The 22,767-nt window shown below is 55.3% G+C and overlaps 1 protein-coding gene across 2 annotated transcripts; it reads left to right on the top strand.

Annotated features, from left to right (window-relative positions):
• Nucleotides 1–1,791: 1,791 nt before the first annotated feature.
• Nucleotides 1,792–21,789, top strand: TLE2 (TLE family member 2, transcriptional corepressor). Of its 2 annotated transcripts, none has more exons than XM_081231161.1 (20): nt 1,792–1,943; nt 2,020–2,117; nt 2,501–2,564; nt 3,022–3,066; nt 5,519–5,581; nt 7,932–8,006; nt 8,230–8,410; nt 8,758–8,777; nt 10,102–10,209; nt 10,557–10,601; nt 11,182–11,331; nt 12,781–12,919; nt 13,758–13,918; nt 15,008–15,084; nt 16,089–16,338; nt 16,768–17,015; nt 17,145–17,292; nt 18,862–19,012; nt 19,812–19,888; nt 21,502–21,789. In XM_081231161.1, the coding sequence occupies exons 1-20, from the start codon at nt 1,920–1,922 to the stop codon at nt 21,607–21,609; spliced, it is 2,232 nt and encodes a 743-aa protein (XP_081087287.1). In that variant the 5' UTR covers nt 1,792–1,919; the 3' UTR covers nt 21,610–21,789. The 2 variants fall into 2 exon arrangements, with proteins under 2 accessions (XP_081087287.1, XP_081087286.1); XM_081231160.1 differs by having other exon boundaries at nt 8,227–8,410.
• The last annotated feature ends 978 nt before the right edge of the window (nt 21,790–22,767 follow it).

The raw sequence follows: 22,767 nt of genomic DNA, 5'->3' as shown, positions 1-22,767 counted from the left end.
GAGAATAGGATGCAGTGTTTGAGAATTACAGGGTGGAGTGGGTGAGTACTGCTTAGATGGGTGGCCAGGAAGGGCCTTTCTGAGGAGATGACATATGAGCTGAGACCTGAATGACAAGAAGGGAACAGCATTCCAGGTAAAGGGAGCAGGAAGTGCAAAGGCCCTGGGGCAGGACTGTACCAGGTGAGCAGGAGGAGCAGTGAGGAGGAGCCTGTGTAGCTGGAGCAGAGTGAATGAGGGTGGAAGTGAAGGAAGTTGGGATCAGGGAAGGGAGGGTGGGGAGGGGGTTTGTGCAGGGCCTTGTGGGAAGAGGGAGGAGTTTGGATTTTATCTTGATGGCAATAGGGAGCCATCAAATACTCACTCCCTCTGACACACATACACACTCATATCTTTATCCTCAGGATCTCTCTTCCCCTCCCTTCCCATGGCTGCCCATCTTTATCCTCCAGGTCTCATCTCCAACATTACCTCCTCCAAGAGATCTCTCCCAGATAAGTAGATTCCCTCTGCTATCTCTATAACTGCCCCCTAAACTCCTCTTTGTATGCACACAGAATTCCATAATTTCCAAGCTGTGATCGTGCCTTATCCCCTGAACTCAGAGAAGGCAGGAATCTATTCTCCATCCACCCTGGTGCCTGGAAGGATGCCTGGCATGCCATAGATGCTCAATAAATTTGATAGGGCTTTTGTACGCTTCTGCTTACTCACCTAATGACACAGGGGCAACTATTAACACGAGGCCAGGGATTTTCTCTGTCTGCTTCCCTGCTGAGCTCCAGTGCCTAGAACAGTGTCTGGTCCACAGTAGGCTGTCAACACGTGTTTGTTGATTGACTTAACAAACAACCTTGAAGTTTCTCAGAAGCATGATGGGAATAAGAATGTCCCACCTCCTACCTCACTGGATATCTGTGGTCTGCGATGGGAGATGGAGCCCCTGCCCTCAGAGAGACCTCAGTCTGATGGCAGAGATTCGTTTTCATCCTCCTTGGGACCTCTGCTTTCTAGGAGCCCATCGTCTGAGAGGGGAGACAGCCCAGTCTGCTGGTGGTGGCCACCGGAACCCAACTCCCAGCTCTGGGAGTCTACTCTGTACCAGGCCAGGCTGAGGGCTGTTCATGTGCCTTGTCCTTTAAAAATAGCCCCTGCCTCTGCCATTTTACAGATGCGAATACTGAGGCCAGGAAAAGGCGAGGGCCTAGCTCTGCCCCCCAGCCCCATCCCTCACCTGGTCCCTTTCTGTGCAGGCAGGTTTCCCAGCCCGCACTCGGCAGGCTGCTTCCTCCCGACCCTTGTCTTAGCCCACTTCCTCAGAAAGGCCATTTCTGGCCCCCAACTGCCCCCCTCCCCACCAAGCTACTCCCACAGTGGGCCACTAGGTATTTATTGGGCTTTTCTCTCATGGGCCCTCAGGGAGGGCGAGGGGGCGACGTTTGCGGGGCTGGACGCGAGCCTCAGTTTCCCCGCTGGTCCCTGGTGGAAGGGAAGGGGTGGTCTCAAGGCCGCGGCTGCGGCGCGGGGGTGCACGGGTCGGGTGGGCCGGGGGGCGGCGGCGCCACCTTAAGGCGGCTCTGCCCGCGGCTCCCGGCCGAGCCCCGCCGGAGGGAGGCGGCTCTGCGCGGGGCCCGTCGCCCGCGCCTCCGAAACCCGCCGCTGCTCGCCCGACCTTCTGCGCCGGCCTCGCGCCCCCCGCCCGGCAGGGGCCTCGGCGCCCCTCGGTCCCCGCGACCCCGTGCGCTTGCTCGGGGGGCGGGGGACTCCGGGGTCCCCTGCCCCACGCCGCTGCCCCCTTCTTTCTCGGGCAGCCCCCAACCCCAGCCTCTCCCCCATCCCGCCGCCGCCGCCTCTCCGCCCCCGTCCCCATATCGTCAAGCTCAGGCGGCGTGGGAGGGGGGGCCTCCCGAATCGACAGGATGTACCCCCAGGGAAGGCACCCGGTGAGTGGGGGGCCTGGCTGCGGGGGGTAGGGGGGTCGCGCGTCCGGGAACTCAGACCCCGGCTTCCCACCCCCAGACCCCGCTTCAGTCCGGCCAGCCCTTCAAGTTCTCAATCTTGGAGATCTGCGACCGCATCAAAGAAGAATTCCAGTTTCTTCAGGCTCAGTACCACAGGTGAGGGGGGGCGGGGGCGTCCCGCCCCAGGGGCCCCGGGATCTCACCCGGGGGCTCACCTGGGGGCGAAGGGCGGGGCCCGCTGGGGCGAAGGGGCGGGGCCTCCGGCGTGCAGGGAGGAGGGAGAGGCCCTAGGGGCGTGGGGAGGGAGGGCTTCCAGGTAGAATCGCAGGTGAGGAGGACGGATGGTCCAGTGCTGGGACATTTTGAGCCTGGGAAGGGATGGGGTGGGCCTGGGGGCAGGAGGTTGGGGGTGTGTGTGAGGAAGTGGGGCGGGGGAGAGCCAGTCCTATCGCTTTGGAAACTGGCCCAGAAGGGGTCCGTGGGTGTCCCTGCTGGGGGGGCAGGGAGAGTGGGATCCCGATGCCCCGTCTCCTTCCCAGCCTCAAGCTGGAGTGTGAGAAGTTGGCCAGTGAGAAGACAGAAATGCAGCGACATTATGTCATGGTAAGGCGGGTTGTCAAAACGGGGCGGGGGGTGGGGGGGAGAGTGGGGAAGAGAGCTTGGCTGTGAGTGGAAACACGTGGGGTGTGAACCCCGACTCCAGTACCACTCTGGGGCAAGTCCCCGGCCTGCTCTGGGCCTCATTTTCCCTCATCTGTAAAGTGGGCTGCTTGGGATTCCAGGCTGTCTCCCAGGGCCCTCCCAGCTCTTAAGAACAATAAGGGAAGGATGCCCATAGGGTATCTGGGTACTGCCCCCCTCCCTCACTCCCCTGGGGAGAATGGAGGGGGTTCCTGCTTTCTTCTCTGGGCTCCCCCTCTGGGCCCCCAGGGAGCTGGGAGGCTCTGGATCCTGCTGTGATCCCCCCCAGTCTGGGGGCTGTTGGAAGACCCAGCGTCACCCAGAGCAGCTGGACAGCCATGGGCACGGTGGACATTGCCAGACAGCTTTTCCTTTGCAGTACTATGAAATGTCCTACGGGCTCAACATTGAAATGCATAAGCAGGTAACTGTGTGTTGGGGGTAAGGGTGTCCAGTGGCGGGGGTGGGGGGGTCTGGAAGTTGTGAGAGGGACCCAGTGCTCCCTCTGCTCCAGGGAACAGAGATCTTATCCTGAAATCTCTGGGATCAGGGGGCCAGATTTCAGCCTCATGAAAGGAAAATGAACTGCTGGAGACCGTGTCTACGAGAGAGTTGGGCAGTGGACAGGGGCCAGGCGTCCCTGTCAAGGAAGGCTCATAGCAGAAGCCAGCAGCCAGGTCAGCCAGGCTGGGGAGGGACTTCTGTCCCAGGAGGGGGACAAACGGACAGTCTTAGAGGTCTCTTTCAGATCAGCATGTCTGACATTTGGAGATGGATTCTGAGGGTCTGAGATGGACCCCAAGGTTCTGTCGTTGTTTTGAATGTTCTGAGATTAACCCTAATGATCTGAGGTTCTGAGACTGTCCTCAGCTTCTGAGTGTGACCTCAAGGTTCTGAGTTAGACCTGAAGGCTCTGCAATTGACTTCAGTTGCCCAAGATTAATCCCCAGATCCTGAGACTGAGCTCGAGATTTTCTGATGGTTTCTAAGGGCAGGCGAGGATTCTACCACCCATGCACCCTGATGTTTTCTAAGGGGATGAAAGGGACCCCAAGATTCTGAGGTTGAAGGAATCTTGGATTTTGTCCATCCAAATATTAGAATAAACGGGCAGAACCCAGGGTCTTTCTGGTGGGTGGGAAGAAGTAGGGGTACGCTGGGAGTGTCTGGGGGCGCCTGCCTTGGCGTGCTTTTCTGGGTCTCTGGGGACTCTGCTGCGTCTGGTATAGGTGGCGGGGGGCTTGTCTGCCTGGTGCATGGTGTGGTCCCATGGGTGCATGAGATAGACCCCCTTATAGGATGGAGGGTAAGGGATAGGGTACCGGCCCTAGGAGCCTTCGTTCCACCCTCCTGGTAGCAGATGGAAGACACAAACCTCACCCAGATACACAAAGCACCCAGCACTCCTGTAACTGACGCAGAGGCAAAGCACAGGCTGACAAAACACCCCCTTACCCACCCACATGCTTCCCCTCTGTTCAGCCTCTATGGGGCATCCCCGGCCCAGCCCCCGGTCCCAGGTGAAACCTACAAGTAAAACCACACTTTTCGTATCCTATCTCTATCCTCTGACACCAAATATTTCGTTTTTGCCACACCAACGAGTTCTCCAACTCTGACACCAGCTGGGTGTCCTACACTTCAGCTCAATCCTAACACACTACCCAGAGTCAGTGTAGACCCCACAGGTTCAGGGATCAGCCCCCCAGGACTGCCCCCACTTCAGATGCCTATTGCAAGTCCAGACCTCCTGGGCTTCTGACCCACCAGCTATACATCAAGGTTCCCGCGACCCACTCCTCGGTCTGATAATTTGCTATAATGGCTCACAGAACTTGGGAAAGCTGTTACTATCACCCTTTCTTGATAAAGGATATCACTCAGGAACAGCCAGATGGAAGAGATACACAGGGCAAGGTATGGAGAAGGGCATGGAGCTTCTGTGCCCGCTCCGGGCGCCCCCTCCCAGCACCTCCATGTGTCCACCCACCAGAAGCTCTGGAAACCACTTCAGTTAAGGGTTTTTAGGGAGGCTTCATTACCTAGGCACGATTGATTTCACCAGGGGCCACTGGTGATTGACTCACCCTCCAGCTCCTCTCGCCTCCCCGGAGGTCGGGAGTTGGGGGTGGGATTGAAAGTTCCATCCCTGTTAATAAACTCACGTGCGGGGGGGGGGGAAAGGGGCTTATTGTGAATAACAAAAGATGCTCCTCTTGCCTTTAATACTCAGAAATCTCTAGGGGTTTTAGGAGCTCTGTGCCAGGAACTGGGGCAAAGACCAAACGTATATTTCTTTCTTTTTTTTTAACTTTTTATTTTATATTGGACTGTAGTTGATTAGCAATGTTGTGTTCATTTCAGGTGTACAACAAAGTGATTCAGTTATACAATATGCATGTATCTATTTTTCAAATTCTTTTCCCCCAAATGTATATTTCTTATATCACAGCATCACACCCCTGAGCGTGGTGCTCTGGGATCGCCCCTGACTACAGCCCCTGGGCGCAGGCACGACCCAGAGAGGGGCCATGCCCAAGAGAGACCTGGGACCAGCCAGGGTTCAAGCTCAAAGCTCCTCGGGGTCCCAGTCTGCGCTGGGTGGCTGCGCAGCTGCTTTCTGGAAATCTCTGTTGAGTGGGTCTGGCGGGTGGTGTATCTGTCTGTCCTGTCTTCCGGCTCAAGGCTGCCCTGGACATCAGGTGGACGGTGTCCTCGCCAGGCTCTCAGTCTATCCCGGAGCCCGTGCCCCACACTTGCACCTGCGGGTGACAGGCCCCTCACCCCAAGCTTTGCAAAGGCTTGTTATGCCCTGGAGTGGAGGTTCTGGATTGACAGCCTCCCCTCCAAGCCTCCTCCCCATTGCTTCCTGCCAGGCTGAGATTGTGAAGCGCCTCAGTGGTATCTGTGCTCAGATTATCCCCTTCCTGACGCAGGAGGTGAGTGGGCTTGGTGGGGGGGGTGGGGAGCGGAACTGGAAGAAGGGTGGGGGAGGGGGTCTGGCTGGATGCCACAGGCACTGGTTCTGCTGGGTGGCCTGGGGGCCTGGGCACTGGCTGGGCTGGGGCCTTAGGGAAAGAGGGGTGGTGTTGGCTGAGGGGGGAGGAGGGGGGCTCAAGCCTACAGCCAGGCTGCCTTGGTCCAAGCCCTGGCTGTGTGGCCGTGGGCTAGTGGCTTGCCCTCTCTGTGCCTCTGTCATGAAATTTAGAACAGTTGATACATACAAGGTGGTGAAGATGATGCTGGGTGCTTAGTAAACACCCAATAAAAATTAGTCCTTAGTACTTTGTCCCTACATTATGTTGAGTGAAATCAGCCAGTCACAAAAGGACAAATACTGTCTGATTCCTCTCAGTGGAGGTCCCTAGAATCATCACATCCATAGAGACAGGAAGTAGATGGTGGGGGCCAGGGGCTGGGGGAGGGGGAGGGGGAGTCAGTGTTTCCTGGGTACAGAGTTTCCTTTTGGGAAGATGAGAAAGTTCTGGAGATGGATGGTGGGGCTGGTCGCAGGACAGTGTGAATGTATTTAATGCCACTGAGCTGTGCACTTAAAGATGGTTAAAAGGGTAACTCTTACGTATTTGTAACCACAATAGTACAAAAAGGTGGAACAGGGCAGATAAAACAATAGAGTATGAGCACTTCATTGAAACTTAAAAAAATAAAGTTAGCCCTTGTACGAATGCCCCAAGTTCTTCAGGACCTTTGCATGCCCTGTTCCTGCTTCCATCGGGAGCATCCTGTCTCCAGAGAGACAAGAGGACAGATTGTGACACAGGGTGGATACAGGGGGGCCCTCACTGTGTTGGGGACCAAAAAAGGGAAAGGTGCTCCTCTTGGTTTGGATCTCATTGAATCTGAGGTTTCTGGGCTCTTGGGATGAAGTGAGATTCTGTCTGGTCTCAGACTTAGAGATGGTGACTGAAAGCCCAGGATGGGAACAAGGTGGCCCAGAGTGAGAAAGGCCCAAACCACAGGAAACAGAGTAAAAAGACTTTAGGAAGGAGTGAATTAAGACACATGTGTGCCCCAGCAAATTCCATGCTTCTAGACTAGGAGTCAGCAAAGTACAGCCCGAGGGCCAAGTTACCTGCCCTTCACTTGTTTTGTAAATAAAGTTTTATTGGCACACAGCCATGCCCACTCATGGCCTTATTGTCTATGGCAGCTTTCCCCATAAAATGGCAGAGTTGAGGAGTTTCCACAGAGACCCTCTGGCCTGCAAAACTGAAAATATTGACTCTCTGGCCCTTTACAGTCAAAATGTACTAATCCCTGGCCTGGACACACTCTCACAGGCATGACCTGTACAGGAGCGCCTGGTTAGCATCCTGACACCTCCTTAGTGGTGTCACACAGCCCAAATCCCCATCCTGGGTAGTTGCAGGTGCACAAGTGGCCTTAGAGCACACACAGGAGCAACCAGCCATGTGTGGCCATTTACATTTGTATTAATTTATATTTCTTTTAAAATGTATTACATTAAATTTACATGTAAATTTCTATTAAATTAAATTAAAGGAGGCATTCCGTTCCCAGTTGCACCAGCCACATATCAAGTGCCCATGGCCACATGTGGCTTCCGTATCCAACAGTGCAGACTGAGGACATTTTATCACTGCAGGAAGGTGGGGAGAGGAAGGAAGGAGGGTGGGATGAGGGTGGGGTGTACAGGGCCTCTAGAGGCTGCCAGTTTGTATATTGTGACCTGTGTGGTTGGTACTCGGGTACTGATTTGTACAGTGGTTCTTGACTGGGGGTGACTCTGTCCCCAGGGGACACTGGGTGATGTTGGGGACATTTGTGGTCATCACCCCTGGGGGTGCTCCTGGCATCGAGTGAGTGGGGGCCAAGGATGCTGCTCCACACCCCACAGTGCCTGGGACGAACACCCACAGAGGGTGACCCAGCCCCCATGTAAGCAGTGCCGAGGGAGGGACCCTGATGTATAAACCCCGATTTCTAATTATTAGTTTGAACTGCACTTAAATGCTTTGTTTCTTTGTCTGTCTGTTTCATGATTTTGAAAGGAAAGGGAGAGAGGGAGAGAAAGAAACTACAAAGAGCAAGCGAGAAAAGGGACTTCCCTGGCGGTCCAGTGGTTAGGACTCCACGCTCCCATGGCAGGGGGCACGGGTTCGATCCCTGGTCAGGGAAATAAGATCCCGACGCCAAAAAAAAAAAAAGTGAGAGAAGAAGAGGGGCCCCGGAGGGCATGGCCTGGGAGGTGGGGTTTCCGAGCAGATGGGGGGCTCTCCTGAGCGCCCTCCCCCCACCCACCCCCAGCACCAACAGCAGGTCCTGCAGGCCGTGGAGCGGGCCAAGCAGGTGACCGTGGGGGAGCTGAACAGCCTCATTGGCGTGAGTCTTCCGGCCCCCGCCCCGCCGTGGGTGGTGAAGCTGGGGGTGCCGGGTGGGCAGCTGGCCTGGTCTCTGGCCGCCCTGGAGACCCCAAGGGTGCCCCTTCTGCCTGGACCCTGCCTGTCCCGGCTCTCTCTCCGTAGCCTTTTGAGGGGGGGCGGGTAGGGCACGGCCGGGGCCCCGCCCCCGCCCGCCCCTGGCCCACCCCCCTCCTCTCCAGCAGCAGCAGCTCCAGCCGCTGTCCCACCACGTCCCCCCTGTGCCCCTCACCCCTCGCCCGGCTGGGCTGGTGGGCGGCAGTGCCACAGGGCTGCTGGCCCTGTCGGGAGCCCTGGCTGCCCAGGCTCAGCTGGCCGCGGTCGCCAAGGAGGACCGGACAGGCGTGGAGGCCGAGGGGTCCAGAGGTGAGTGGACATCACCAGATGCCGCGGGCTGGGGGCACGCAGGGGCCCAAGGAGGGGATAGCAGGACCATCAAACTCACCAAAGGGACTGCAGGGTCGTGGGTTCAACTCTGTTCCCAGTGGGCTGTGTGTCCTTGGGCAAGTTCTATCCCTCTCTGGGTGTCTATCTGAATGGTGCAGGGAAGGGATTGTCCACCCCTTGCAAGGGTGTTGGAAGGAGAAGGGGGTTTCTGAGCTGGGAAGGGGGCCTTATACACTGTGGAGGGCTCTGCGCTCTGGCACGGTGGGATACAGACCCCTTATTCTTTGTCCTTCTCTCTCTTCACCACGTCCCCCCCCGCCTGTCAGTGGAGAGAGCCCCGAGCAGGGTAAGTTGAGGGGCATGGGGGATTTGCCCTCTTATCTAACATTTGCTTTGTCTTCACATGTGGCTGAAGCTGCTTGTTCTGAGCTGATAGGGGCCTCAGAAGGAGGCCGCATCCTGCTTTCACACTGTGTAGCCATTTTTTTTTGGTGGGGGGGATGCCCATAAGACTAGAGTTTTATTTATTTAAAATTTCCCATCTCTAGCGAGTTTTTGCAGTTGAATAAATGAATGTGTGCTCGGGTAGCATTCCATCCATCCCTCCGTCATTAATTTATCCCTCATCCAATCCATTTTATCATATACAAGAGTGCTGACCAATAGAAATATCATGTGAGCCCTGTAGGTAATTTTTTAAAACTTGTTTAATTTTGAAATCATTACAGATGCCCAGGAGGTTGCAAAGAAATGTACAAGGAGGTCCCATGCACCCCTCACCCAATGATAACATCTTGCAAAACTAAAATACCATACCAAAGCCAGGAATCAGACATGGGTGCAACCAACAGGGCTTATTCCCACTTCATGGTTTTACACGCACTCGTGTGTGTGTGTGTGTTCATGCAGTTTCAGTCACTCGTTTAGCTTTGTGTAAACATCACTGTAAATTTTCTAGTAGGCACATTAAAAAAGTCTGGGCTTCCCTGGTGGCGCAGTTGTTGAGAGTCTGCCTGCCAGTGCAGGGGATGCGGGTTTGTGCCCCGGTCCGGGAAGATCCCACATGCCGCGGAGCGGCTGGGCCCGTGAGCCATGGCCGCTGAGCCTGTGCATCCGGAGCCTGTGCTCCGCAATGGGAGAGGCCACAACAGTGAGAGGCCCGCGTACTGCAAAAAAAAAAAAAAAAAAAAAAGTTAATCAGGTGAAATGAATTTCAATAGTAAATTTTATTTAACACAATGCATCTAAAATATTTCAACCTGTAATCAACAGGTTTTTTGTTTTTGTTTTTTTTTTTGGAGCAGAGAAAGGTTTATTGCAGGGTCATGCAAGGAGACCTGCAAGGTTGGCTCATGCCCCCCACAAAACCCCAACTCCCAACATAAAACAGTTTTAATGGGATCTTTTCCGTTCTTTTTATTGTACTACGCCTCCAAGATCCGAATGCATTTTGCACTTAGAGCTCATCTCAGTTCACACTAGTGCCCCCCACCCAGGGGACCCTGGGCGATGTCTGGGGACATTTGTGGTTGTCATGACCCCACTGAGTCTGCCCTTGGAAGGTCCCTTTTCCCAGATGGGAAGCTTAAGGCACAAATCCTAATAACAGTGATGGGGATCCTTGGTTTTGGCTGGACCAGGACGCAGTCTGAGGCCCTGTGTCTCTGCAGAGTGCATCCCCCTCACCCCCAGAGAGTGTGGCGGAAGAGGAGCGACCCAGCGGCCCGGGTGGCAATGGGAAGCAGAGAGCCGAGGAGAAGGATCTGTCGGGACCTTATGTGAGTGGGCGGCACACATGGACTGGGGTGGGCAGACAGTGTGGGAGGCGGACCAGACTGAGAGATTGATTGCCCTTGTGGGTCGAGAGCTGGGAAGGAGGTAAGGATGCCTCCTGGTCTCTGGCTCTTCCCCCACTGCAAAGAGGAGTAAAGTGAGGCCACACAGCACCTCTTGGGCACTCAGCTCCATCTCCTCCATTGAAGGATTCCCCCTTCCCCCGGCCTCCCTTGTACTTGAGCAAATGAACCAAGCCACAGAATCCCAGTCAAACCCTCCTGAAGAGATGTAAGGGGGCGTGGAGGCAGGAGCATGGCCAGGGTGAGCTCTCTCCCCCGTGTCCCCCCAGGAGAGTGATGAGGACAAGAGCGATTACAACCTGGTGGTGGACGAGGTGAGTCGGGGTCCAACCTCCTCCCACTCTGACCTCAGGACCAAGAGGTCTGGGCACAGAGCAGGCAGTGGGTTATCTGGGGGAGTTGGGGGACCCAGAGGGAGTGGGTGTCCTGGTGTTCCCCTCTCTATGGGATGGCTGGGATGGGGATGGCATGGGGCCAGGGGAAGTAGGAGAAACTGGGGCACCCCAGGCTGACCTCCTCTCCATAGCACAGGTGGGGAAACTGAGACCCAGAGAACCCTGGATGTGGGCAATGGAAGCAGCTTCAAGCCCTGGCTCACCGTGTCACTTTGGGGGAGTGACACCCCCTTCCCCAGCCTCACTTTTCCCCATCTGTTCAATGGGGGAAAACAAAACCAAGCCCATATATAGTCCTTGCTATGTGTGCTTATGTCATTTAACCCATTTTACAGATGAGTCCACTGAGGCTCAGGGAGGTTTCATAATCCTCCCAAGGTGGGTCCTAGGTGCCCAGTCTAGAGGTTGGGGTAGGACACGAGCAGGGTATAGAGAGGGCCTCTCCTTTCCCTGCCACTTCACCCCGCCCCCCCACTCATCATCACCTCCTCCAACCCAGGACCAACCCTCCGAGCCCCCCAGCCCAGCAACCACCCCATGTGGAAAGGCACCCATCTGCATCCCTGCCCGTCGGGACCTGGTGGACAGTCCAGCCTCCTTGGCCTCCAGCCTTGGCTCACCACTCCCCAGAACCAAGGAGCTCGTCTTGGTAAGGAGTAGGGGAAGCCTTGAAACTCATTTTATTCATCCTGGGGACCTGGAAACAGATTCTACCACATTAGATGTGGGGTGATGAGAAATGAAACAGGCTGTTGTGGTCCAGGATTCCCTTAGTGATTATTTTGCTGCCTTCCTAAAAACCACCTCTACCTACATTAGTCCAGTAATTTTCCTAAGTGGACTCACTCTGTGGAACTTCAGTAAATCTGGAAAGGCAACTTCGTAAATAATATTAAAAGGCAGCTCACCATCTTATGTGGAAACCAAGTATCTCTTGCAATAAATAGGAAATCTGGTGAAAATAAACACAGTGAAACTATAGAATTGCTGGCTTGGCCAGGCTGATTCCAGCCCTGGGAGTGTTAAGGCCTTGGGGACACACCAGCCCCAACCTGGGATGTGGTCCCTGCAAGAAAAGATGATCCATATCAGAACAACTCTCTCCTTGGGCCTCCTGATGTTTAATGCCAGCTGTATGGACCACCTAAAAGCACTCCCCCAGGCATTCTCAATTCAGCTCCTTTTGTCCCTGCCCCCAAATCTTCCCCAGACCCCTGCCCTGCCCTTACCAGGGAGACTGTGTCGGTTTCTAGGCCTCCCCTCCCAGCAGGTTGCTATGGCAACCGCCAAGGTTGGGGCTCCCATCGCATCTCTTGTGCCCTCCTCCCACTCCAAGGAGACAAAGAAGGGGAGGGGCAGCACTGTTCTAATGGAGAAGGCCCCCCTGGTCCCCACGTTGGCACCGTCCACTCCCTGTCGTGGGTGTGTGAGTGTGGCTATCACAAAATGTGTGACCTTGTAAAGGAAAGATAGGGTGCAACCCACACAAGACGAGGATGTGAAGTTTCTTGAAAGGCAAAGGAAGCGATGGCAGGAAGCCGAGACAGAGCTTGTTCCTCCGTGAAGGAGGTCCGGCTCCCCCTCTCCTCCAGGGTCCCCAAGGGAAGGGACAGCAGTGGGGGAGCTCCCCGTGGTCTCCTGCTTCGAGAGCCCATCCCAGAGTTCGTTCCTTGGCCCTAAAGGATGCGACCGCCTCTGACTTTGTGCATCGCCTTCTCTTGTGGTCCCTGTGCGCCCACCATGCCCCAGATGTGGGAATGTTCACCACACCCCTTACCCTGTGGTTGCCCTGTGTACCTTATCACACGCATGCGCAGTTCTCCCAAGATTGCCTGGGTTCCCGTGGGTACGCACGTGTGTGCACCCCATGGGGTGGACACTCAGGCGTCCGCCTGGTGTTCCGACGCGTGCAGATGCTCACACGGGCCCCATGCTCAGGAGGTCGGCTGTGGGGCCCGCTCCCCTGGTGTGTGTGTCCCTGCATGAGCCCTGGCCTGCTCCAGGTGTACTCCCTCCTCCCACTCACCTTCTGCCCAGATCCTTGGGCTGCAAGGCACCAGGTGCCTGGGGGTGTTCAGTCCCACCCTTTCTCCCCCAGAACGATCTTCCTGCCGGCACCCCTGCCTCCAAGTCCTGCGACTCCTCCCCGCCCCAGGACGCATCCACCCCTGGGCCCAGCTCCACCAGTCATCTCCGCCAGCTCGCGGCCAAGCCAGCACCTTCCACGGACAGTATTGGTGAGTACCTGCTGGTGCCTGCCAGGACAGGCCTCCTTTCCGGGGAGTTCTAAAAAATGGTGGGGGTGGGGGAGGCAGGACATGTGGATTCCAGCTGGGGCACTGCCTTGCCCTTTCCATGGCTCAGAACAGACACTGCCTCACTCTGGGCCTCAGTTTCTTCATTGTCTTGGCTTGATGGGTGGGGAAACTGAGGCCCAGAGAGGGGAAGTGACTTGCTCTGGGGCTTCAGCCCAGTGCTGGAGAGACAAGCTTTGGAGTTAGACAGGCTTGGGTTTCAGGCCAGCTTTGGACACTCACCAGCTGTGTGGCCTCGGGCAAGTGATCAACCTCTCTGAGCCTCACTTTCCCCATCATTAGTATGGGGATGACAGCGCTCCTCTTTTCTGTCTTATGGTCGGGCTCTGGCTGGTTCCGGAGTCCCAGAAAGAAACTAGTCCTGGAACTTGCCTTCAGGGAGCTCCCAGGTGGTGGGGGAGGAGACCCAGACCCCAAAATTCCCAGCTCTGTGTGATCAGGGCTGGGGTAGAGGAAGGGACCCAAGATGGGCCAGGTTGGAGGCAAGGGGTGGAGTGGGGAGGCTCAAGGATGTTCCTGAGATGTTGCTGCACATTGAGTCTGGGTTTTGAAGGATGAGTAAGAATTCAACAACTGAAAAAGGAAAAGGAAAGGCTTGTTGGCCAGAGGGAACAGCATCTGTAAATGTCTGGAGATAAGACAGGGTATCTGGTGGATGCTGGGCCAGAGCATGAGAGCCCTAGAGCTCCCTCCAAGGCAGTGGAAGGCAGGATCTGGCTCCAACGTGTCTGAAGATCTGTCTGTGTCTCTTCTCTCTCAGCCCTGAGGAGTCCTCTGACCCTGTCCAGTCCCTTCACCACGTCCTTCAGCCTGGGCTCCCACAGCACCCTTAATGGGGACCTCTCTGTGCCCAGCTCCTACGTCAGCCTCCACCTGTCCCCCCAGGTTAGCGGCTCTGTGATGTATGGACGCTCCCCCATGGTGAGTCCTCAGGGTGGGAGATGCCAGGAGGTGTGAGCAGGGCCCAGGGGCTGGGAGCTGGGGGCTGGGAGGAGAAACCAGGTACACACAGAAAGACCAGGGAATTGGGAAAGGGAGGAAAGTCCTGGCCTGGCAAGTGCATGTGGGAAGACGATCTGAGGGTCTCAGTAGCCCCACAAGCTTAATACAAATAAGCACCTGTGACTGTGGAAAAAGCAACTGTGATTATGTTGCGTTAAGAGAACCAGAGAACCTCAGCCATGGGATGTGAGGGTCCCCTTCAGCCTGGTGTACAGTTGTTTGCCCTGATTTTTAAGGGACTTTGGTGATTCTGGTAGATTATAGAGGAAGGATTACCCCAGGGAGAGGACTGGAAGTGATGTACTATGGGAAAGAGTTGAAGGAGAGGCATGAGACTCCTGAGCTGGTGCAGGGGGAGGAGACAGGGTCTGCGTGGGCCCCAGAGGGCAGTACTGGGACCGATGCTTGCTAGAGTGAGCCATCCTGAAGTGGGTGTAGATGCCTCCAGAGGGAATAAAATGCCTGTCATTGGAGTTATTCAAGGCCTGAGGCTGGGTGGGCACTTGCAAGGGCTGTTGTAGAACAGGGGTCAGCAGTGTTTTCTGTAAAGGGCCAGATGGTAGGTATTTTTGGCCTCACAGACCAGTTGATCCCTATCACAACTACTCAACTCTGCCTTCATAGCTCAAAAGCCACCATAGACAACATACACAGGAATGGGTGTGGCTGTGTGCCAATAAAACTTTATTTATGAAAACAAGCAGGGGGCTAGAGTTTGCTGACCCCTGTTCTGTGCATTGCACAGAAGATTCATCAGGATCCTTCCACCTCTGGGGCCATAGGATTCCCCAGCCAGAGACCTTGGGGTTCCCTCATGTGAAAGCCTCCACTTTCCCATCTGTAGGATGGGTAAAGGAAAGGGCATCTCCCCTTTCTTGGGGAGGGACTGATAAACAAATTGGGGGGTGTCCTCTGATAAACAGAGAGGAATATGGCAAGTGAGCATGGGAGAGGGCAGTTGTGGGTTTGAGTCATCCGCCCATGACACCCCCGTTGGCGTTTTGGCAGATGGCATTTGAGTCTCATCCACATCTCCGAGGGTCGTCCATCTCTTCCTCCCTGCCCACCATCCCTGGGGGAAAGCCGTGAGTACTAGGGTGGGGCTCCCTGCCTCCTGTCAGGTGCTTACATTGTGGGGTGGGTGTTGGGCTTCCCTGCTGTCTTTCCAGAAAGTCTCTTCTGTAAGATAATCGGGGCTCCCAGAGTTGCTCTCTGGAGAGAGGGTTATGTAACAAGCAAAGGCTACACTAGTGGTTCTCAGCAGGGGGTAGATTTTGTGCATCCTTACTGGCCCCCCTCCACCAACCCCAGGATTTAGTGATGTCTGGTGATTTTTTTTTTTTTTTTTTGGGGTTTTTTTTTTTTTTTTTGCGGTATGCAGGCCTCTCACTGCTGTGGCCTCCCCCGCCGCGGAGCACAGGCTCCGGACGCGCAGGCTCAGCGGCCATGGCCCACGGGCCCAGCCGCTCCGCGGCATATGGGATCCCCCCGGACCGGGGCACGAACCCGCATCCCCTGCATCGGCAGGCGGACCCCCAACCACTGCGCCACCAGGGAGGCCCCTGGTGATATTTTTGGTTGTCACACCCAAGTGCTTCTAGCCTCTAGTGGGTGGGGGCCAGGGATGCTACTCAACACCCTACAATGCACAGGACTGCCCCACCCCAGAGAATGACCCGGCCCCAAGATCAGTGAACTTTCTGCCGTGACGGGAATGTTGTACACTTACAGCTGTCCAATCTGATTGCCATCAGCCATCTGTGGCTTTTGAGCACTTGAAATGTGGTCACTGCGACTGAGGAACTGAAATTTTAAATTTCTTTCAATTTAACTGGCCCTGTGGCTGGTGGCTGCTATTGGACTGCGTTCTCTGGAGCTCACAAGGCATCTTCCTGGATCCTCTGTTCCACGGAGATTCACTAAGTGCTTGCTTACCATGCACCAGGCCACGGCCGGACCCCTTCCTCTTCAGTATCACGCTGACCTTTGATCCTGGGGCCCCGTCCCTAAATGCATGGGGGCACAGGCAGGGGGGTGAGGGTGGGGAGGCTCCCGGCTCCCCGTGCGTCATGCCCCACCTCCCGTCCAGGGCATACTCCTTCCACGTGTCTGCGGACGGGCAGATGCAGCCGGTGCCCTTCCCTTCTGACGCGCTGGTGGGCGCCGGCATCCCGCGGCACGCGCGGCAGCTGCACACGCTGGCGCACGGCGAGGTGGTCTGCGCGGTCACCATCAGCGGCACCACGCAGCATGTGTACACGGGCGGCAAGGGCTGTGTGAAGGTGTGGGACGTGGGCCAGCCGGGCGCCAAGACGCCAGTGGCCCAACTGGACTGCCTGGTGAGGGCGGGGCGGAGCTTGCAGGCCAGCAGGGCGGGACTTATAGGCCGGACCCGGGTGGACCTTACAGGCCACCTAGGGGTGGGGCTATAGGCCAATGGGTGGAGTTTGTAGGCCAATCGGGGCGGGGCTTGTTGGCCAATTTGGGGCAGAGCTCTTAGGGCACCCACAGGTGGAGATTATAGCCCAACAGGGTTGGGGCTTATGGGCCAGTGGGGTGGAGCTTATGGGCCAACCAGGGGCAGGATTTGTAGGCCAATGAGGGTGGAACTTACAGTCCAGCAGGATTGGAGATTAAGGCCAATAGGGTGGAGCTTATAGGCCAACCCGGTCAGAGCTTACAGGCCTACCGGGGTGGTTTTTTCAGCTGGGCTCTGGCAGGCATGGCTGAGGGTACTACCCCGCGCCCTTGCTTCTCTCCCCTCCCAGAACCGGGACAACTACATTCGTTCCTGCAAGCTGCTGCCGGACGGCCGGAGTCTGATAGTGGGTGGTGAGGCCAGCACCTTGTCCATCTGGGACCTGGCGGCCCCCACCCCTCGCATCAAGGCGGAGCTGACCTCCTCGGCGCCCGCCTGCTATGCCCTGGCCGTCAGCCCCGACGCCAAGGTCTGCTTTTCCTGCTGCAGCGACGGCAACATCGTGGTCTGGGACCTGCAGAACCAGACCATGGTCAGGTGGGTGGCCGGTGCCCTGTGACCTCGGGCAAGCCCCTGCCGTCTCCCCTTTGTGCTATGGGAGCGGCCTGGGAGGATGCTGAAACAGCATCACCTCCAGGATGGACACCTGGGCCCTCCTTCTTCCAGGCAATTCCAGGGCCACACGGATGGGGCCAGCTGCATCGACATTTCTGATTATGGCACTCGGCTCTGGACAGGGGGCCTGGACAACACCGTGCGCTGCTGGGACCTGCGGGAGGGCCGCCAGCTGCAGCAGCATGACTTCAGCTCCCAGGTGCCGCACGGAATCTGGCAGAAGGGGGACACAAGCTCCAGGAATCTGGCCTCCCTTCCTCTCCCCCTGAGGCACCCACTTCCAGATGCCGGGCAGGACCAACTACCTGCTCTCTGTGTCCATCTTTCTTGTCCTTGAGACAAATCCACAGACCTTCCTCTTTAATTCTTCAAAGACAGCACAGGGAAGCACGAAGGAGCTGATTCGTATCAAGCTGTGGGGCTACTAAGACCCTCAGATCATCTTCCCAGATGCTCTTGCCAAGCCATTCCTCTGTTCCTTTGTCTCTTGTGTAGCTGGTTTCTCCTCCCAGCCTTCAACCCCTTGACCCTACTGAGAGCTCCTGACCACCCCCCCCAACCAGGACTCATCGTGGGGGAGCTGCTGACCCCAGGGGACAGATAGGAGCCGGACACAGATCTCTACTGGGGGTGCTGTGGAAGGCCAGATTGAAGGATGTGGTGAAGGGGTTGGACAGAATCATGGGCTCCCCAGGGCTGAACAAAGAGTCAAGGACAGGTCTCCAGACACCCTGGACCCAGATCCTGTCTCCCGTTGCCTTGGGGTCAGGTTGTGAGCTCCTTGGCCTGTTCTTTAAGACCTCTGTGCTCTAGTCTCACACACACCATGCCATGTGATACCTCTGGACCTCCCCACTTACAGTTCCCTCTGGCTGACATGCCTTTCCTTTCCTTTCTCCCATTGGTAAACTCCTACACATCCTTCAAAACCCATCTCCAATTTGCCCCCTCCTTGAAATCTGGTGGGCACTAGCCCCCGAACTCTTTCTTTTTTTACCTTCTCTTGAGCTTGAAGCTTCCTTTGATAGGGAAATCAGGGGTGCAGGTGGGTATAGTTGTCCATCCCGTGTACCCAAAATTTAGATGGGTGGCATACGTATCTGGTGATCCCATGGTGAATATCTCCCATCCCACCGGGCCCTTCTTTATACAGGAACACTTCTGTATGGCCAGGAACATGTGAAACCTTCCAGCCTTTGCTGTGAATTTATGGTTCTTTCCACACGTCTCATTTGTCAGTAAGACTTTGAGAGGCTTAGGATGGCTGAGGGTCTTACGCCTCTCTGTGCGGCGCTGGGCATGGGGCACAGACTTATGAAGCCACTGCGTACTTTCAAATCAAAGTAAAAATTGGTGTTGGCAAGTGGGGAAAGTTCCAAGTTGGGAGTCAGAAGGCCTGGTCTTTGATGGACTTGCTATGTGACCTTGAGCTGGATGTGGCCTCAGCTTCCCTTCCACCATCTGCTGAAGGGGAGCTACTGTCCTTGCTGGCTTCGCCCCCTCCCTCCCTCCCTCCCAGAGCTGTTGTGCGTTCAGAGCAGATAATGGATATGAGGCCCCAGGGTTCCGTGTAATTCTGATTAATATTAATGATTCAACACGCAGTTGCCTGCTGTGCTCCAGGCCCAGGGCCAGCTGCTTCTCCACGCGGGAGATGCAGTGGGAGAGTGTTGGACATCTCCACTCCCCGCCCTGGCCCCCCAGCTCTGGGCATCCCCCCCACACCCCAAGGGGTTTTTCATCGCCTGTCTTCCCTCTTCACCCCCAGATTTTTTCCCTGGGCCACTGCCCCAACCAGGACTGGCTGGCGGTCGGCATGGAGAGCAGCAACGTGGAGATCCTGCACGTCCGAAAGCCCGAGAAATACCAGCTGCATCTTCACGAGAGCTGTGTGCTCTCCCTCAAATTTGCCTCCTGTGGTGGGTGTCTGCCGGTCTGGGGTGGGGACTCCGGGGCGCTGGGGCAGGGTTGCCAAAACACAACCACAACAAAAAAAAACCCATGACAGAAAAAGAGGATCCCTGGTTTAATTTGAATCTTAGGTAAACAACAATCATTCCTTACTTGTCCCATTCTAAGTATTGCATGGGACATACTCTAAAGGACAAAGAATTTGTTAGCATAAGTAAGTAGATCCCAAGTATATGGGACGTACTTACACTAAACAACACATAATTTATTAGCATAAGTATGTCCCCCAAATACATGGGACGTACTTATACTAAAAAGCAACTAATGTGTTAGTGCAGATATATCTCAAATATTGCATGGGATATACTTACACTAAAAAAATTTTTTTTTTTTTTTTAGTAAAGATATGTCCCAAGTATTTCATGGAACTTACATATACTTAAAAAAAACCCCGAACAAACAGATAATGTACTATGTGGGACCCACCAGTACTAAAAATGATGTGTGGTTGATCTCGGATTCAGATGTAACTGGGCACCCTGTTTTTATCTGGCAACCTTCTCCTGGGGCTCCCCCAGCTTGAAGGCCAGTTGGAGCCCTTTGAGGCCTTGGCTTCAGTATCTGAAATGTGTGTGGGGGAGCTCGAGCATCAGCTAAGGGGCCTCCTGTCCCCCAGAGACGGGCAGAGGTGTGAGAAAGGGAGCGAGAAGAGAGGCCAGACCAGGCTGCCCGCCTCTGCCCACAGCCCCCAGCCCTGGCTTCCTCCAGTCTGCCCCTCTCCTGAACTCCCTGCCCTCCTTCCCCCAGGGCGGTGGTTCGTGAGCACCGGCAAAGACAACCTGCTCAATGCCTGGAGGACGCCATATGGAGCCAGCATCTTCCAGGTACTTCGTGTCTGGGGTCCCCAGCCCCGCAGGACACCAGGTGCCTGGGGACCCAGTGGGGATTGAACAGGGAAGTGTCCCCACCAGCCACGAGCTACTAAAGCAGAGCGGTCAGCCCGAGGGCCACATCTGTGTACAGCCTGTTTTTGTTTTTAATTGTGATAAAATGTATATAAAAGTTTCCATTTTAACCATTTGTAAGCGCACAGCTCAGTGGCATTAAGTACATTCACACTGTCGGGCAACCATCCCCACCATCCATCCCCAGAACTTTCTCATCTTCCCAAACTGAAACTCTGTCCCCATCAAATACTGACTCTCCGTCCCCTCCCCCAGCCCTTGGCCCCCACCATCTACTTCCTGTCTCTATGGATTGATGACTCATATGAGTGGGATCACAAGATTTATCCTTTTGTGTCTGGCTTCTCTCACTGAGCATCATGTCCCCAAGGTCCATGAACGTTTTAGCAGGTGTCAGAATCTCCTTCCCTTTTTTTTTTTTTTTTTTTTTTTTTTGCGGTAGGCGGGCCTCTCACTGTTGTGGCCTCTCCCCTTGCAGAGCACAGGCTCCGGATGCGCAGGCTCAGCAGCCATGGCTCACGGGCCTAGCCGCTCTGCGGCATGTGGGATCTTCCCAGACCGGGGCACGAACCCGTGTCCCCTGCATCGGCAGGCGGACTCTCAACCACTGCGCCACCAGGGAAGCCCTCTCCTTCCCTTTTAAGGCTAATATTCCACTGTATGGATGGACCACATTGTGTTTATCCATCACCCGTCGATGGACACTAGGATTGTTTCCACTTTTTGGCTGCTGTGAATATTCATGTACAAGTTCTCGTGTGCATGCATGTTTTCATTTCTCCTGGGCAGATATCTTGGAGTGGAATTGCTGATAATTGTTTAATCTTTGGAGAAACTGCCAGACTGTTTTCCAGATTTTCTGTTCCCACTAGCAGTGTGTGAGAGTTCTGATTTCTTCCCATTCTCAACAGCACTTGTTCTGTTCTCTTTCTTATAGCCATCCTGCTGGATGTGGAGTGGTTTTTACATTTTTTAAAGGGTTGTAAAAGAAAAAGGAGATGATGTAACACAGACTGATTTGGTCTCTGGACGTATGGCCAGAGCCCATTTGGACTTAAATGAGCTTTCGGGTCAAAGCCTAAAAATTTACTATTGGCCCCTTTACAGGAAAAGTTTGCAGAGCGCTGGTGTAGGTCCTCCTGCTGCGAGCCTTAGCCCTCTGCTGTGCTGTGTGGCCTCATGCCTGGTGCATACCCTCTCTGAGCTTCCCAGGAAAGGGCAGTTCTCCTGTTCCAGAGAACTGAGGTCTCGCTCTTCCCAGGAGCATTGTCACCTGTCCAGAGGCTCAGCTCCAAAGGACCTTTCTCTGGAAAATGTGTCACCCTCCTTCCCTCTCCCCTCCTAGGCTCCCCACACTGGGCTCCCCTGAGTCCTGTCTTGGGCCCAGCCTGGACCACAGACTCACCCTTGTGGGCAGTCTCCTTCCTCTTTGCTCTGAACTTGCAGGTGGTCAGAAGCACAAACCAGACCATGCTGGCCTTGGCCGTGCCTCACTCTCCCTTCTCTCTCCCCCTTCCCCTCCCGATCGACAGTCCAAGGAGTCATCCTCCGTGCTGAGCTGTGACATCTCCGGGAATAACAAGTACATCGTGACAGGCTCTGGGGACAAGAAGGCCACCGTGTATGAGGTGGTCTACTGAGACACCACTCTTCCTGCACCCCTGGCCCAACTCCTGAGGGAGGGGCATCCAGGACCCCCTCTCCAGTCCTACTCTGAGCACTAAATCTCATCTGCTGTCTGGCTGACCCCCTTACGTCCTCCCCTGCTGGCTGTGGGACCAGATGTGCAGGGGGACTTTGGGGAAATAAATAAATGTATTTATCACAACCACCTTTCTGTCTTGGGCTGAGGAGCCAGGAACCTTTGCTCTTTCTAGGCACTGTTCCGGAGGGAAGGCCACTTGCTAGCTGTGTCAGCCTCTTTTTCCTCACCTGGACACTGAAGGAATTCATTCCGCATGAAATGCAGAGGGGTCGACCACAAGAAATGGGTGTTGTCTTGGGCCATGTGGCTTCCATTGTGCCATGTAACAAACAGCTCCCAGATCTCGGTTGCTTGAAACAATAGATGTTTATTTCTCACCCACACCCGTGTGGCAGGTGGGGCTCGACTCCAACCAGACACTCAGGGCTCCAGGTGGAGGTTTTATCACCTCAGTGTGTAGCTTTTGAGGCCAACGTAGCAGGGGGGATGCTTTTACATCCTTGGCCCCAAAGCTTCACCTATCTGCTCTACTGCCAGCCTGTGGGACAAACTCACCCCAAGACCCTGCCCATGTACAAAGCGTTAGGGAATATGGTAGAGCACGAAGGTATTTGGGGTGCAGTCATGTTTCCTTTGAGACTCAGTGATAATTCCTAAGAGCCTGGCACACAGTGCCCAGCGCACGGTCAGGTGCTGAGTGGAGGTCACAGTCCCAGAGGAGGTGACAGCAAAGAGAAGAGCTAAAGGAGGAGGAACAGCCATTTGGAAGAGTGATGGAAGCATGTGCTGGGAACAGAGGGAACAGCATGTGCGAAGACTCAGAGGTAAAGAGCTTGGCCGTTGTGGAAGTCAGGAGAGCAGGGGGGTGGGGTTTCCTCCTCAGCTCCAGATCAGGCTTAAGCAGAGAAAGCCCATGGAAATGTCAGCCAGATTTTGGGAGAGGCCGGTGGGGGTGGTGAAGCCATCAGAGCTGGGTTCTGGAAGTTCACGGGGGCTGCCACGAGGACCATGGATTAGAGGGGGCTGGGGGGCAAAGTAGGGCTGCTGCTGGGAAACTTCTGGAGGGGGATGGCAGGGTGGCAGGGTCGCTGCT

This window comes from Mesoplodon bidens (genome assembly GCF_964165515.1).
Source record: "Mesoplodon bidens genome assembly, chromosome: 4".
Classification (NCBI taxonomy): Eukaryota; Metazoa; Chordata; class Mammalia; order Artiodactyla; family Ziphiidae; genus Mesoplodon; species Mesoplodon bidens.
This window is presented reverse-complemented; position numbering and strand designations above follow the sequence as displayed.

Coding starts and splice junctions, on each gene's coding strand:
- TLE2 (XM_081231160.1), top strand. CDS start 1,920: ATGTACCCCCAGGGAAGGCACCCG. Junction 11,332..12,780: donor GAACCAAGGAGCTCGTCTTG/GTAAGGAGTAGG, acceptor TTTCTCCCCCAG/AACGATCTTCCTGCCGGCAC. Junction 15,085..16,088: donor ACCATCCCTGGGGGAAAGCC/GTGAGTACTAGG, acceptor CCTCCCGTCCAG/GGCATACTCCTTCCACGTGT.